The sequence below is a fragment of the Lagenorhynchus albirostris genome, chromosome 1 (genome assembly GCF_949774975.1).
Source record: "Lagenorhynchus albirostris chromosome 1, mLagAlb1.1, whole genome shotgun sequence".
NCBI classification, from domain to species: Eukaryota; Metazoa; Chordata; class Mammalia; order Artiodactyla; family Delphinidae; genus Lagenorhynchus; species Lagenorhynchus albirostris.
The window spans coordinates 167109317-167126464 of NC_083095.1; the positions used below are offsets into that span (position 1 = coordinate 167109317).

Below are 17148 nucleotides of genomic sequence, written 5' to 3' on the forward strand. Positions count from 1 at the left end.
ATTAGTGTCCTGATGGATTCTCTTTGCCAATACATATATTTTAGGATTTTAGTATCAATATTCATGAGATAGATCTATAGTTTCCTTTCTTAGTATTTTCTTTGTCAGATTTTGGTGTTAGCATTTGACTGCTTTATAAAAAAAATTGGGAAGCTCTTTTTCTGAGTTTTGGAACAGATTAAATTGCATAAGTATTATTCTTTCATTTAATTATCAAATACATATTTACTGAACATTCACTGCGTGCCAGGCATTGGGCTGATGCTGGGTAATCACAAGTAGACAAAACAAGACATGATTCCTGTCCTCATAAGGCTTGGTTTATTAGGTAAATAGACATTAGTGAAATAATTATGATTATGTAATTATAAACCATGATAAATACTCTGAAAGAAATCATTGAAGATCTACTTTGACTGTTCTTTTCATGTATTTGAGTAAATGGTTATTGCGTTAATACACACTAAAAATTAATTCTTTTAAAATTAATATTTGTTGAAGATTTGATATGTAATTACTTCTGTGATAAATACATAAGTAAATAAAATGAGGTCTTCATAATTATAAAAGTTAAAATAAAAATAATGGTGATAGTAGCTACCATGGTAGGTGGTATATTGCACATTTTTTGATTGAAGAAATTAAGACTTACATTAAGTAGACACTTCAGTTATGTCTGTGACACCTCCAGTTGTACACTCCTCTGGAAATTCCACTAAGATTATAGTAAAAGAGTGAAGATATAAATCCACAAAGATCAAGAGAGTGAGAAAGGAGAAGATAAATGAAATCAGTATTTGGGAAACTACAAAAGAAGGTGGTCAATTACTAAATGATTTAGTGGATTAGAGAATGCTGAAGGCTGAAGAGAGGTAAGCCAACAAGAGCAAGCCAATTCCCTCCACAGAATCTGGAAAAGGCTCAGGATTTAGAGGTACCAAGTACTTCTCAGGGCAGGAATATGGGTGGAATAGAAATAGAAGTATCTGTAAACTGTGGTATCTTTAAAAAGAAAAGAGAAAATACAACTTACGTAAAAGAAGAGATTCTATTTTTTAAAAAGGGAGAGAAATTATTCAGGAAGCAGGAAAGGATTAGATAATAAAGCTGAAGAACTCTCCTAAAAAATAGAATAGCCACAACAATTAGACAAAAAGAGTGAGAAAGTATTTAGAAAATAAAGGTCCAGTCAAGAAAGTTTTTCATCTAATCCAGTGGTAGGGAGAAAAATCTATAACGAAATCAGTACTATAAATATGTGGGAGAATCTGGAACATGATACAGTGGGTACCCAGTGATACCAACAGCCAGTGTCATTGAGATGGGATATGTCATGAAAGGTTTCAGAGAGGTACTGATACCTGAAATCTAAGTAAGTATTCAAATGATAAGCCAAAAAAGGGCACTAGTGTAAACATTTTCAGGGCAATAGAAATAGCAAATGCAGAGGTGGAAACACGATACACATGAGGAACTGCAAGCAGTTCATTATTTGAGAAATTCAGTATACTTTACAAAAAATAGCATGTATAGGTTTATAATAGTACACCTTTTTTCAAAAAGGATTTGAGGTAGAACTGTGTGAATATATTTAAGATTCTTTAGAAAAAGTAGCAATATTGATTATATCATTCATTATGTCAAGAGAGGAGAATTAAATTGGGATTCAGGAGACCAGGATTCTAGTGCAGACCTACCACTAACTTGTTGAGACCTTAGTGTGATAATGTTGTTGACTGCCTTCCCAGTAATCACCTCCCTTTTTCTTCCCTTCCCCCAAACCACAATTTTGTCTAGCTTTTGGGGTGATCCCATGCTTCAGGACCAGTTTGGGCGGGTGAGAGTGGGGGGCTGTGTGACTATTAGTTACTCTAAGCTCATTATGGTAATTCCACTCTCTTTGGTTAGTGATTGTTTTAGGAATAAACGTGTGACTCAGTTCTGGCCAATGAGGTGAGAATGGGGTGCCTGCAGAGAGAATTCTGGGAAAGCTTTCTCACCAAGGACAAAGGAAAAGATGCACTCTCCCTGCCTTCATCTTATTCTAGCTCTGAAGATGTGTTTGAGCCCAGTGTAGGGATGCAACAGAGCAGTTTTCAGGCTTAAGGGTTCCCTCCTCTGCTCCTGAAGCTGAGGATTGTTTTTAAAAATATGGTGCCTTTGTTGCTACTCCTTTTCTAAGTTGCAAGTGTAATCTGGTTTGGGAGGGTCTTTACTTCCAGCTCTGCTTTCCTCTTTGAGACCACTGTCACCAGGAGATACAGCCCTTGCTTTCCAAAGGTCACACACTCACTCTAGGAGTATTTTGTGAGCACATTCTAAGATCTCCAGGCCACCCGGACACTTTCATTATAGAGACTTTTTCTCGTTTGTCTTGATAAAATCCAGGGTATAACATAGTACTAGATACAGAATAGTCATCACTAATAGTTTTGTTTAATGAAGGGTGAATCAAATATTACTTATTTAGGGGTGGGGAGAGGTTTTATTTGTGTTCTATTTGATTTTATTATTTCCAACCAGTAGAACGTGGGTGTGGTTCTATAATCTGTGCATTTTGAAAGTTTTTTTTCAATGAGGCAAAATTGATTCCTGTTTATCTCTGTGAAGAAAATTTTCTTTAGAAATTAAATAATTGGGGGAAAACCACTTCAATTTATGTGTGTTACTACTTCTTATACAGCAAATTTAGCCTTTAGCTCTGGAGACTTGACAAAGAAGGGAAACATTACAAAATTGTACCTAATGCAAACTAGATGCTCAGTAAACATTTATTTATATAGTAGATATGCCTGAAATAGAACTATTCACTTTATGATTTAATTTTTTCTTTTTTCATTTTAGCATTTATGACATTAGCAGAGAACAGGACTATGTCAAGAATTCTGGGGGTATACTTGGTGAAAATGAATTAAGACCACCCTCCCAGCTACATTCCCTGTTAGAGAAGACCAAGACAAGGTTCATATCAGAGAAGAGTGGGTATTAAACTAAATGCTATAAGCTATTACTAATGAATCCAAAGTTGCACAGTACAGTTTTTTAGATTTCAATTTAGATTGTGTAAAATGAAAGGACTTTTTAAAAAATTATAACTTCCAGTAGCTACAGATTTCTTATAATTATTAGTCCAAAATTGATAGGTGATTAAGTTTGCAAATTGCATCAGAAAAGGTGTGTGTGTTCAAGAGAAATTGTCACACTCCTGTATTTGTATTTCTTTGAAATTATGATTTATTTGACTTGATTTTAAATTGAGATATTTCAAATAGTAGAAGTAATACATGCTTATGTAAGAAAAATCTAAATTGTAGTGATATATATAAGGTAAAAGTATAAGTTCTCCTTTTTGTCCACTCTCCAATCACCATTGGTGTATATACTGTTAACGGTTGGATTTCCCATCTTTCTACATCTTTTTCTGTATACTTCCAAACACATAATTTTTTGACATATAATACATGACATATATTATATATATTATTATATATATATAATATATTATATATAATATATATATTATATATATAATATATATTATTATAATAATATATGTATATAATTATACATATATTATTATAATACATGACATATAATAAATGACATATAATACATATTATTCACTCAGTAGTATACAATAGATATCTTTGTACGTCAGTATATACAGATTTACTTTGTTTTTATTTAGTAATTGCAAGGTGTTTCCCTATTGATGGCAATTTAGGTTGTCTCCAGTGTTTTTGCTGTTATAGGTGTTGGTGCATGGAACACCCTTGTACGTACAACCCCTGCACTTATGCTAATATTTCTGAGGAATAGATTCCCAGAAATGGAATGGTTATTTGGTATGCCATGCCCATTTAAGTTTTTGTTACTTTCTGCCAAATTGTGTTTTAAAAAAGTTGTATATATCTTAAACTGGCAGTCCTTTGATATCTTAAAGGTAAGGGTAGTACATTTTAGGATTAGGTGATTAAAGAATGGGCTGTTCCTTCAGCAACTGTCAAATGACCTACTTAGAGGAGATAAAGTATATAGGCATGGAGAGTATTAAAAGGTGTAGGTTGCATTCTACTAATAAGGGCCTTTAATGGCACATATTGTTGGGTTCTTAGTGTTTCTGTCTTTGATAAGTGCTATTGCTTAATTCACAAACAGGAGTTGTGGTCATGTAAGTCTGGGGGAGATGTAGAAGTGGCTAGATTCTGTTAGATTACTGTGACCCCTAAGTTGTTGACGTTTGTTCATCTCATTATTTGCTTTCAGACCAGATGCTTATAGAATGGAAAATAGATACCTGTGGTATAGCATCAGAAACTGGTTTATAATTTTTTTATCTCTCTTGTTAGAAGTTATAAAGAGAGAAAAAAGTGTCCCGAAATCAGACACTCAGTATCCCTGTCATGGATTTTGAGATGGGGGAGATTCATGCAGGGCGCTTTGAGCAGAATCCAACTTGTTGTGTCAAGCTTGACCTAACTTTTTTTTTTTTTTTTGCGGTACGCAGGCCTCTCGCTGTTGTGGCCTCTCCCGTTGCGGAGCACAGGCTCCACACGCGCAGGCTCAGCGGCCATGGCTCACGGGCCCAGCCGCTCCGCGGCATGTGGGATCTTCCCGGACCGGGGCACGAACCCGTGTCCCCTGCATCGGCAGGCGGACTCTCAACCACTGTGCCACCAGGGAAACCCAAGCTTGACCTAACTTTTAAGATCCAATCCACAAATGGCAGAGAAACGTGCCCAAAGCCAGGTGCTACAGGAAAGAATATTAAGTCAGTTTTCAGAGCCATTTTGATTGAACTTCAGTTTTTTCCGTGTGCTCTCTGTTGGTCACTTAAACCGTAAGGGATACTCTTTATGCTTTACAGACAGGTACTTTTCAAGTTACCTTCTTAGATGTTGCTTTAGATTTCTTTGTGGAATAGCCCCCTCTTCTTTCTCTTAATATTCTGATCATCTTGAATGTTTAACTAGAGCATGTGCATTGCTCAGCAAAAAATGAAACTATCCATTTATTTAATGCTCCTCGTTTTGTACATTTGTTTTAGGTGGTTAAATGAAAGCGCATTGTATGGAAAGAGACAATGTCAAATGATTTATCAATAACATTCTCATTATCTCCTTAATTATAGAGCAGGAAACTTGTGCTTTCTTGAGAGTATAATTGAGGTCATTTATTATGAAGTCATGAAAGATTCAGGGTTTATTGTGGTTTTCCACTAACTTCTCTTTTGATATGCTTTTCCTTCTGCCAACTGTAAAATTATTACTTTTCTAACATATGGCTATTTGGAGAGTGCTGACATAAAAAGGAAGCATTTTTAACCATAAATAAATAGTTTTAGAAGTTACAGTATAAAAGTACAAAATAAGTCATTTCTTACTTGTTCCTCCTTGTTTATTTTAAATCATTACCATTAGTCCTAGCTTTATTGGGAGCAGTACTCCCCACATTGTATTAGATAGGGTTTTTTAAATTGCATTATTTCTCACAGTTTTCAGTTTATTATTGTGCGTTGACGCTCAAAATTGGGGATATATGTAGTATTCAGTACTTCTGAAACTTAAAATCTATTAACATCTTGCAGAATTTAGGGAAGTTGATAATCATAGATTGGTCATTTCCAAAGCTATGACAACTTTTATTTCTTTCACTTGTAAGCAACATCTTTCACAAATATTGAGCCTCATAGTATAATTAGATTCTTTAAATATTATATTGCCTTTTAAAAAAATTAGATACTAGGTTTCCAAAATTATAATTTTTTTTTTTTTTTTTTTTGGTGGTACGCGGGCCTCTCACTGTTGTGGCCTCTCCCGTTGCGGAGCACAGGCTCCACACGCGCAGGCTCAGCGGCCATGGCTCACGGGCCCAGCCGCTCCGCGGCACGTGGGATCCTCCCGGACCGGGGCATGAACCCGTGTCCCCTGCATCGGCAGGCGGACTCCCAACCACTGCGCCACCAGGGAAGCCCCCAAAATTATAATTTTTAAAGGAATCCTGATTTGCATTTGAGCTAGCTCTACAGATTATTTGTAAAAGGAGTTTGCAAGTGCATAGGCTTCCCAGTTTGTTTTGAGGAAGTAGCTAAAGAAAGCCATAATTTTTTAATTGTTATCACTGGTGTTTTGCTATTTGAATCTCTTTAGAATATCCATATTTTTCACAGCACTGGTATACTGATATTGAAAGAGAGAAGGTGAAACTGAGGAAAAATAAAAGTAAGATACAATCGATATAGATCAGATGTGCCAACTTCAGAATATTAAGTGTTTCATCCTCTTTTCTTTCTTTCCTTGCTATTTATAATCTTCTATTTTTGATACTATGAAGTATTGTTATCAAAATCATTTTTAAATTACCTTGGGAATTGAAGCATTAGGACAGTTTAGTCCAAATTAATTTTACTGAAATGTTTGTTTTGATTTCTGTAATAGTCTAGGGTTTTTTAATCTGTTGTTCATAAATTAATTTTAATTAAAAAGCTTATGTTTTCTTTAACTTTTGAACTTTAGTGTAATTGGCAGAGTCCTGGTATAAGTAGGAAGCCATATTAATGTACTTATTTATACTGTAAGGCCCAAACTTCCAGTCTTACATAAATTATTCTATTATTTACCAATAATCAGTGTGTATCCTCCCCCCAACCTTGTTAAAGAGAATAGAGAGGATATAAATAGAAAGGAGTAAACAAATCAAATCGTTAAATGTTATGAGAACTCATTAGGCTCAGTTCTTGCTAAGTGAGGACTGGTAAAATCAAAAGACACAAGGGCTCAATCAAGAGAATTACTGGATTGAGTCAGTAGTTCTCAATTAGGAAACATGCCTCTCATGGGAGGGGTATACCAACATCTTTGGGATAACACATGGGTATGGTTTGAAAAAAGCACTTTCAAAAAAAGTAATGAAGTTTTATTTTTGTAAAATGATGATTTTATAATACAGCCCATAAGAAGTAAATTTTAATAGACATGTACAGGCTGGTGAGGAAGCCCCAAAGAAATATGATTTCTAATGTGTTTGCTGAGTGTGCAGTAGTAGGCTCCTTCCAAGGAACCTAACAGACTTCCTTGGGGATTTGGTGAGAAGACAGGAAGGGTAAGTTTATCAAAATGTGGCTTAGGTTTAAAAAAATTTAAGAATGAGAAGCATTGGTCTAAGCAGTTGCTGACCACCAACTTGACACTACAATTGCATCTGCTTTTACCCAGTATGGTTACAGCACCCAGCTTTAAACCAAAAGGGATTTATTCTTGCATTAAAAGTAATTCACCCTCAGTTATAATCCATTTAGGTTATTTTCACATGTGAGATCTTTTAAGATAGTCCAGATATGGTAGCCAAAACACATTGTAAATGTCTTAATTATACAGGAAGGAAATAGATGATTATTTCCTATTATCATAGATGATATATTTCCTGTATCAGTATTCAGTGATATTTAGTGTGCCACTTTTCCCCATCCTTTGGTTATCTTAAACAGTTGCATTATTTTTGTTTGTGTTTTACAGTTTTTGAGACAGTGTCCTTGAGTTCAGACTCTCTCTTCCAGAGGGCAGTTTCAATTCTCCATACTTCTTACTTGGACTCTGCATCTGAGCATGGTTTTCAGTACAGTCAAGTGACTTTGGTGAAAAATGACATTTTCTTAAATGAGGTGAGGTGCTTGGTACACACTGTGTCTGTGTGTTCGTTTTATTTTAGTTTTAAAGAAATAGACCCATTATTTTTGATATATAAGCCTAGTTCTTTTTAGCTATCACATTTCAGCTGAAATAAAAGATCCTTGGAAATAGTCACTTGAAAGGTAATTATAATATATTCTACGGAATAGAAAAATAATAAATTTCATTAGTCTTTTAGCAGGAGGAATTCAGATGATGCATTTTTAAAAATTAATTTTCAAGGCAAAATAACATGTTTATAACATTTGATTATTCTCTCCTTATACAGTACAAAACTTTTTACCAAGAAAAAAAAGCAAGTAACTATACTCACGAAGAACTTCAAGAAACTTACGGATTTCTTCTGTTTGAAACTGAAAATCAGGTAAGGGAATTCGATCTTAGAAAAGTAATTTTGTGATGTTAATGTACAAAATTAATTATATCATTAAAGTTAAATATTGGTATTTTAGGTCTATAAAGTTTGTAAGATTACCAGTTCATCAGTCTTTTTTGTTAGTTTGGTGGCAATGTAAATGACAGTGAAAGCTTGTCATGAAAGAGATTGGATTTCTACAACTTTCCATAGGTTTTCTTTAGTTTTATCTTGAATACATTTGTAAGCTCATGGTGAGATTTTGATTAATACAGATTTCTTAAGTATTAATAATGACTTTTAATGGAGTGAATGGATATTTTCTATTCTCGATCATTGTTTAGATAGATATTTTCTATTTCTTGTGGAGGTTTTTCAAGTTTAAATTACATGATTTTGGGGACAAGATGAACACGTTCAGCATTCTAGTTACTTGGAATTGTTTCATGCCTTATTTTGAAAATTGAACATCCATATTATTGGTTGTACCTAAATTGTGGAGAAGGAAACTGCTGTGTGCAGGTATGTCTCCAGAGATGTGTGTGGCTTCGAGATACGGTTCAGCAATGCTAGAGATCTATAATCCAACTTAAAGTAATTCAAAGGTAGTATTTCGGTTGAGGTCATGATTTTTAAAGAACAGGGATAGATTTGCTAAAGAATAATTAACATTACCATATAACTTATGGATTATATAGTAATACTAGAGAGTTTATTTAACTTCCAAATAAGATATGTTATGGATTCATACCCAAAAAAAAAAAAAAAAGCATTTGCGGATAAGACATTTTCAAATTTACTGATTCCCAAGCTGTAATTGAAAAAGAAATCTTCAAGAGAGGACTTATCTGTGAGCTTGTTTAATTTGGTTTTGCTGGTGACATTTTTGTTAACAGGAATAATAAAATTTCACGAAAAAGTTTGAACTGTTAATATTAACTAAAACACAATTGCCTTACATAAGCTTACTTTGTGCCATGAATGCATACAATGTACAGATTCTGTATTGAAAGTTTGTATATAGATTATAGAGTTATTTCATTGACCCTCCCAAGAACGATATGATAAGCAAAGTACGATCTTTTGTTTAAGGCAAAGTTGGTATGTCAGCGTGGACTCTGTGTTGGCAGCAGTGCTATCACCACTCTGGGTGACCCAGGGAAAGGTACGTCTGTAAGGAAAAGGAATCTCTTTTACAAGGTGAAGTGGGGTTTAGTTAGTTACATAAGATGCCTATGTTAAATGCTAGTTTCATTGATGATAAATAGTAATCTTTGGAAGCAGACCTTTAAACATATAAATGAGCTTTGAATCTAAGACTTAAGGTTTTCTAATAGGAGTTATCTTTTTTAAAAGGATGGTTGGACTAGAAAAGGTACTGAAGGTATCTTTCAGTGCCAAGAGTTTAGTGCAGTCATCTGGGGCTAATGAGGATTTCTTCGGAATTATCATAATGGCAGTTAGGAACACATAATAGATGGAACTGACGCACCTTGGCAACTGTGGAATGTGAGGAGTAACAGAAAGGAAAGAATCAGATATAAGGTAACTTACACTGCATTGATATTGTCAGTAGAGGAGAGACACGGAGGAGAGGAAATTGTAGCGAAGCTGTTGAGTTAAACGAGAAAGGTAATCTTATTGTCAAGAATGCGGATTAGCACTAATTTCTTTAAGCTTCACTTTCCTCATCTGTAAAATAGATAAAACTATCATCTAGATTTGCTGTGAGGATTACATGAGACTGTGTCAAGTGCTTAGCTTGGAGCTTACACCTAAATGAACACTACTACTTCAGTGAGCTAAATTTGAGAAATAATGAGGTGGTCATAAGTGTTTCTGAAAGCTGTCCTGCTGGTGGTAAAAATAGTTGGAAAAGGGATTAGAACTGGAGGTTGGGGTTCAAGGTGGCAGCGGGTGGGTGTTAGTTGAAGCCAAAAACATAGTTACATGGGGCAGCAAAGATGGCAAGAGCAGAACTTTCAGGTGGTTATGGGAGCAAGGGATGGGGCCATGGGGCAAGACTAGGAAGAGGGAGTTGAGAGCAGTCCAGGGGATGAAGAATCAGGAGGTGGAGTTTCACAGAGAACAGAAGGCTGTAAGGAGGGGTGTTAGCAGTGTCAGATGCTACAGAAGTTGGAGATTAGCACTGAGAAGGATTACTGGGCTTCATGGCTACATTCCTGCTGACCATTTCTTTTAAATAACAACTTTATTGAGATAACATTCACATACCATTCATTTCACCTGTTGAAAGTATACAATTTTTTTTAGCATATTCACTAAAATGAATATGCAGCCATTAGCACAATCAATTTTAGACCATTTTCATCAGTCACTCCCCACTCCCACCAGCCTAAGCAACCAGTACTCTACTTTTTGCCCCTATGGATTGGCCTATTCCAGACATTCCATGTAGATGGAATCGTATATGACCTTTTGTGACTAACTTTTTTACTTAGCTTAGTGTTTTTGAGATTCATCCATGTTGTAGCATGTACTTCATTCCTTTTTTGACTGAATAATATTCCACTGTACCACATTTTCTTTATCCATTGAGCACTTGATGGACATTTGATTGTTTCTACTTTTTGGCTATTATAAAAAATGCTACTATGTACATTCTTGTACAGGTCTTTATGTGGGCATGTTTTTTCATTTCTGTTGGGTTTATACCTAGGAGTGGAATTGCTGGCTCATATGGTAACTCTGTGTAAAACAAATGTTTTTTTAAACTTATATTCAGCTCTTCTAAAGGACATGAAAGGGGATAAGTTCATAACCCCAATAACAGTTTACCTAAAACCTATTTTTCCTTCTCCCCTACTCTTTTTAACCCCTGCTTCTTTTCATTATGAAAAATGCTAACATAGAAAAAGTAGAGAGCATAGTATAATATACCTATCACCTACATTTAACAGATAATGTTTTGCATTATTCTCTTCATTTGTTTAAAAAAAATTTTTTTTCTGAAAATTGTGAAAGTGAATTACAAGCAAACACCTCAGCTTACATCTCTAAAAATTAAGGCCATTTTTGTGCTTTACTGCAATCGCATGAGTTTATTGTTGATGTTTGAGAGGCTGGCTTCAGTAGGGTGGTGGAGTAGATAGAGGCTGGATTGCTCCTATAAATACACAATCTTCTTCATCACGTGTACTGGGGGTAATAATAAAATAGCACTACTGCCTGTGCGTGTTCTATAGTTTTGGGCTCAAATAGAAATGGATAGTTCTGTGTATGAAAGTAATCCTTTATATTACTGTAGTGTATTATAGTTTTAAAAGTTTATGGATCTTTTTAAATCTTCCTGAGAACCCTGTGATTTATGTATCTATACTCATGCCCACCCTGCCCGCTTAAGTGACATACTCCTCAGTCACATGGTTATTATTAGCAGTAAGTGAAAAACCTGGAACTGGAACCCAATCTTCTGGCCACAAGTTTATTGCTCTGTCTGCTATATCCATGTCCTCACCATTGTCTTTTATATTTCAAAAGAGATACTTCAGGAATATCTCTGAAATGTGTCCTTTCCTCCTTATTCTCACTGCTGCTGCCGTGTGGGGATCCTCTTCTCCTGTCGTAACTTAAAGGAGTCTCTCCCCTCTTGAGACTCACTTCTCCATTAAGCTGCAGTGGGCTGTGATGTGGCTACAGTGGTGAACAAAACAAATATAACCCCCGCCTCCCTGGAATTCACAGCCCAGCAGAATAAGCTGCTTGAAGGCAAGACCTCGTTGTACTTCCCTTTGTGGCACTGCTGCCTGGCACACAGCTGCAGTGTAGTAGACCTCAGCACACATTCTTAAATATGAGTACTTACTGAGATTTTTTGCAAAAAATAACTTGAGAATCAGATTACTATAGGCCTTTTCACTGAATGATTGCATGGAGAAAAAAAAGACTCACGAAGACTTTTCCAAAAATGTGATACTCTTATCCCTTTTCACTTACCATACCCAAATAGAAAATCGGTTGTCGAACAGATGTATTGTATCTCAGCTCTAATGTTTCCATACCTTTAGAATATCTCAAATAGTTTTTAAAAGGTAAGCAGTTTCAAAATAGTTTTTTAATGTTAGCATTTATTTGTCTTTTGTGTTGTCTTGTTCAGTTAAAGGTAACCCATGTGTAAATAATCTTTTTAAAGTGTAAATTAATCTATTTTTATACTTTTATAGGTGTATACATTTCCAAATACTCAGACTATCTTCATGCAAGACCTTGGTATCATGGGAAGTCTGGTTATGTTGTAATTTTTAATCTAATTAAGGTAAAGACTAAATGTGCTTCTGTGTAATTTTTCTTTTAAAAATGAAAGATTATCAGTCTGTGATAATGTTCTTTGCAGATCATTTGCTACACATAGTCCTTGCCAAAGACAGCTATCTAAAGTCAGAAAAAATAACTGCTTTTTGCTTTCCTTTACGGACAAAGCTTTTTTTAAATTCATTTTATAGATGATCTATGAATATGTTTTTTAAAAAAAAGCTTCAAAATAGTACAACAGGTATTCAGTGAAAAGCTTTCCTCTCACCCTGTCCCACAATGCCACTTTTTAAATAGTAAATAACAGAAAACAAGTAGCTGCTTATAAAGCAGTGTGATTTCAGTTATAAGAGATGAATTTAGAAAGCAACGTTCATTGATTTAAATTGTCAAAATGAGAAACCTTTATATATTTTTTTAACCCCTAAAACATCGAGACCTTGTTGACAGTTTCATGGGGCACCTGCAACTGATGATCTCAGAAATGTTTAAATGCCCTTAAATAGTCCAGTATAAATGAATCACGCAATTAGAATTTTCACTCAAATAGTAGGAAAACTCTAATTTTAGAGGTTGGGGGGCTTTTTGAGGACATATTCTGTGGTCTTGTTTTGTTTTTGCTTTTGTTTTAGCTTTCCTACTATCTTAAGTTCTTTGGTTATAAACCTAACACTACTGATTTTTTTAAGAGTGTGAACTCTTCATATTCCAAAACTTGTCCCCAAGAACTGGAGGGAAAGTAGCATTGCATTGGCTCATAGTCACTGCTTCCCTCCCTTACTCTTCCCTCTCCTGCTCTGTGATAAGTGCTGTAGTTCTGCCGCAGACAACGTGCCTGTCAGCTCAGGTAACAAACATTTTTTGTTTATGTCAGATTGTGCCTCGCCATTGGTTTCGTGCCCCCATATCCCACCCTGTCTGGTGGATACTGCTGTTTAGTTTTTGCCTATGTGCTCTCAGTCTTCCTTACTTTACTGCTTAGAAGCCAGCCCTGCCCAACATCATAAGCTGTTTAATGGGGAGAGGATACAGGTTTTGATTGCTCACTGAAGTACCATTTATATCATTTGTCTTCTTAGTATTGCCTTTGGTGGTCCTGTTGATGAAGAGGCGGGACCTTGACAGCAAACGTGTATATGTTCTTTATTAGGCTACTTTTAAATAAATCCTAGAGTAAGATTATTGCTATTTGAAAACATTTGATTAGTCTTAATATTTTCATTCTAGGGAAGAGTCAAGTTTGTGTCTGAGAATTATACAACTAACTATACCAGCCCATCTTCTGGCTATGATTGCCACGTGGCTGTAAATACTAACAAGGTTTCTCACAAGACAAGTCATTTTCGCACCTTTGAACTGAATCAGGTATAGTCACCTGGGAATAAATCATTTCTAAATCTAATGAGTTAAATTTTGGGGTTGGGTAGGGTTGAAATAAACTTGATGCACGTGGAATTCTGTAGTATTACCCTGATAATACTTATTTTGCTTCTTTCAGTATTACCTCTATGAACTTTCAGGCAGCACTGTTATTGAGCGACCCAGACAGATCTGTCCTTATGTGATTGTAGCTTTTCAGTACAGGGAACCTAAAAAAATGGCAGCACCAGCTCATAATCATAAAAGCATGTAAGTAATTATGTACATACTTTGTTTTACTGGATTTCTTTCCTTTGCTCTTATAAAATATGTTTCTTTTTTTTCCCCCTAGACTTGAACTCAAAGAAGATGGTAAGAAATTATTTAATTGGTTCTTTTAGCTGTTTCTTTAAGTAAATGTTTTGTTCATAAATAAAATAATCAGTTTCTTTCTTACCCTCATTTCTTACAGTTCTCATCTATCCATGGAAAGGGAAATTAATTATTCAAGGCTGTCTGATGTGTGATATAACTCTTTGGTCCTCTTACGGTACATTGGTTCCAAAACAACTGTAAGTATTGAATAAGTGCCTTTACTGATGCTGGTATAATTTTTTGATTCTCATTTTTAGGTCTTGCTTGTTGGCACTGGTGTGAAATACAGCAACTGTACTTGGTTTTAGATTACTCTTGGGGAGATGTATAGAGCACAGGGCCATGACACAGGAGACCTAAATTCAGATATAAATCTGACCGTTGCCTTGAAATAAGTTAGTTTTATAATCTTTGACAAATCACTTTTTATATTTTAGTATCTTAATCCATTTATGGGAGAATGATCGCTCAGGCTAAGATGCTAGAAGTTTGACTTTCCCCAAGAAACAAATTGGACTTGCCTAGATAACAGTTGCAACCGATTCTAGCCACTGAATTCTATTAGAATCTTTATAAGGTTTGCAGTATCTAGTTTTTCAATTTTCACATGATTTTCCTAGACTAGTATTAGAGTAGCTTTTACATGTATTTACATTATGATGAATTACAGTATTTGCTTCTGCAGAGAGAACTGTGAAGGGCATCTTGTGATATCTTTTTGTTTAATCTATTCTTAGTTTGCACCCAAAACTGTTGAAAGTTAGACATGCTTTAATTGAAAAATAAAATGAAAACTGGTGTGCTATTAGAAATCATTTACTTTCTACTGGCCTTTTTTAAGAAGAGGGAGGGAATTTTTAGCCCATAGAATAAATTAAGGATTCTGTGAATAAATAAATGGGAGAGAAGGGAAAGTTCTTTCTCACTATAGAGTGCAACTAATAGGTATAGAAAGAGTGATGGAATTTGGAAATCACATTTTGGCAACATCATAATAATCAATGGAGGCTTGATATAGTAGGTGAAAGTTTGATGGTATTTACATATCTCGCAAAGGAAAAAATAAAGACTTTACAATGGAAGAAGCTACAGATACCATCTTCACTAAGTGGTTAAGTTAATGTCACCAGGAGAGGAATAAACATCATGTGCTTCCTGATATGATGCACAGAGAATAACACGATATCAGTCTGTGGTGCTCCTGCCAATCTAATCAGGAAGAAATGTTAAACATGCCCAGATTGAGGGACATTCTGCAAAATAAATGGTCTATATTATTCAAAAATCTCAAGGTCACTGAAGATAAAGACTAAGAGATTGTTGCAGACTGAAGGAGACTAAAGAGACATACGTAAATGCAATGTAGCATCCTGGATTGGATCCTGAACCAGAAAAAAGTACCTTCTTTTGTTACAAGGGACCTTAGTGAGACAGTTGGCAACATTTGAATGAGGTCTGTGGTTAAAAGATTGTCCTGTATCATTGTTAATTTCTTGATTTTTGCTAATTGTTTTGTGGTTATATAAAGAAATATTTTTCTTAAGGGTACACATTAAGAAGTATTTGGGGGGAAAGGAGGCATCTGTAAGTCTACAAGTATTTAAAAATGAGTTTTAAAGAAGGAAAAGGTAGTCAGGGGAAATGATGCAAGTCTGGCTGCGGTTCATCCTGTGGCACTGCATGGTCGGCAGTCCCATATTATCAAAAGTTCTTACGTAGTGTAATTTCTAGAAGATTCTCATTCCAATATGCATAATTCTTCCACATGTCTGGATATTTTGGTTATAACAGAAATGCACGCATTCAGAAAATGTGAACACATTTGCAGACCATGGTTTATGAGGTCACATACTCAAAAATCTATAATATTTATGAATATGTACATTATTTGATCTGGCGTTTATAGATTTAAGAATTTTTTGTGGTTATAATATTTTTGTTTGCTTTATATTAGAAAACCAAAACTTATGAAGCTGTAGTTTCAGTGTTTATTACATTACATGATATTGTTATTTTGTTTTTTAGACCACATGAACTAGATTTTAAGTATGTAATGAAAGTGTCGTCTTTGAAAAACAGACTACCAGAAGCTGCTTTTAGAAAACAGAATTACGTGGAGCACAAAGGTCTGTTCAGATATCATGGTACACTGCATGTCCTGAGCTTTGTTCCAGTTCTTTTCCACCCTCTCTTTCATACACACATGCACGCGTGCATGTGCACTCTCTCTCTCGCCCTCTTACTTCTGTTTTCCCTTAAGTAATTCTTAAAAGGGTCTTTTGTGAAAGGTGTAGAGTAGCTCTGTGATTCAGTTCTTGGGAGGTTCCCTTTCTACCTACTTTCTGGAGAGTTTATATTGTAAATGGGTGCTGAATTTTCTCAAAAGCTTTTTCTGCATCCATTGAGATTATCATGTGGTTTTTATCCTCCAGTTTGTTAATATGGTGTATCACATTGATTGATTTGCGTATATTGAAGAATCCTTGCATTCCTGGGATAAACCCCACTTGATCATGGTGTATGATCCTTTTAATGTGTTCTTGGATTCTGTTTGCTAGTATTTTGTTGAGGATTTTTGCATCTATGTTCATTAGTGTTATTGGCCTGTAGTTTTCTTTCTTTCTGACATCTTTGTCTGGTTTTGGTATCAGGATGATGGTGGCCTCGTAGAATGAGGTTGGCAGTGTTCCTCCCTCTGCTATATTTTGGAAGAGTTTGAGAAGGATAGGTGTTAGCTCTTCTCTAAATGTTTGATAGAATTTGCCTGTGAAGCCATCTGGTCCTGGCCTTTTGTTTGTTGGAAGAATTTTAATCACAGTTTCAATTTCACTGCTTGTGATTGGTCTGTTTATATTTTCTGTTTCTTCCTGATTCAGTCTCGGAAGGTTGTGCTTTTCTGAGAACTTGTCCATTTCTTCCAGGTTGTCCATTTTATTGGCATATAGTTGCTTGCAGTAGTCTCTTATGATCCTTTGTATTTCTGCAGTGTCAGTTGTTACTTCTCCTTTTTTCATTTCTAATTCTGTTGATTTGAGTCTTCTCCCTGTTTTTCTTGATGAGTCTGGCTAATGGTTTATCAATTTTGTTTATCTTCTCGAA

The 17148-nt window shown here is 35.2% G+C and overlaps 1 protein-coding gene across 1 annotated transcript in view; it reads left to right on the plus strand.

Annotated features, from left to right (window-relative positions):
• The window catches only part of TASOR2 (transcription activation suppressor family member 2), a 67130-nt gene that overhangs the window by 14685 nt on the left and 35297 nt on the right, over positions 1-17148 (plus strand). Inside the window, exons 3-12 of the mRNA XM_060159610.1 lie at positions 2845-2978; positions 7515-7660; positions 7957-8052; positions 9136-9208; positions 12228-12319; positions 13543-13680; positions 13814-13944; positions 14027-14046; positions 14147-14246; positions 16075-16175. Coding sequence (XP_060015593.1) covers positions 2845-2978; positions 7515-7660; positions 7957-8052; positions 9136-9208; positions 12228-12319; positions 13543-13680; positions 13814-13944; positions 14027-14046; positions 14147-14246; positions 16075-16175 — 1031 coding nt within the window. The remainder of the gene's footprint in view (positions 1-2844; positions 2979-7514; positions 7661-7956; positions 8053-9135; positions 9209-12227; positions 12320-13542; positions 13681-13813; positions 13945-14026; positions 14047-14146; positions 14247-16074; positions 16176-17148) is intronic.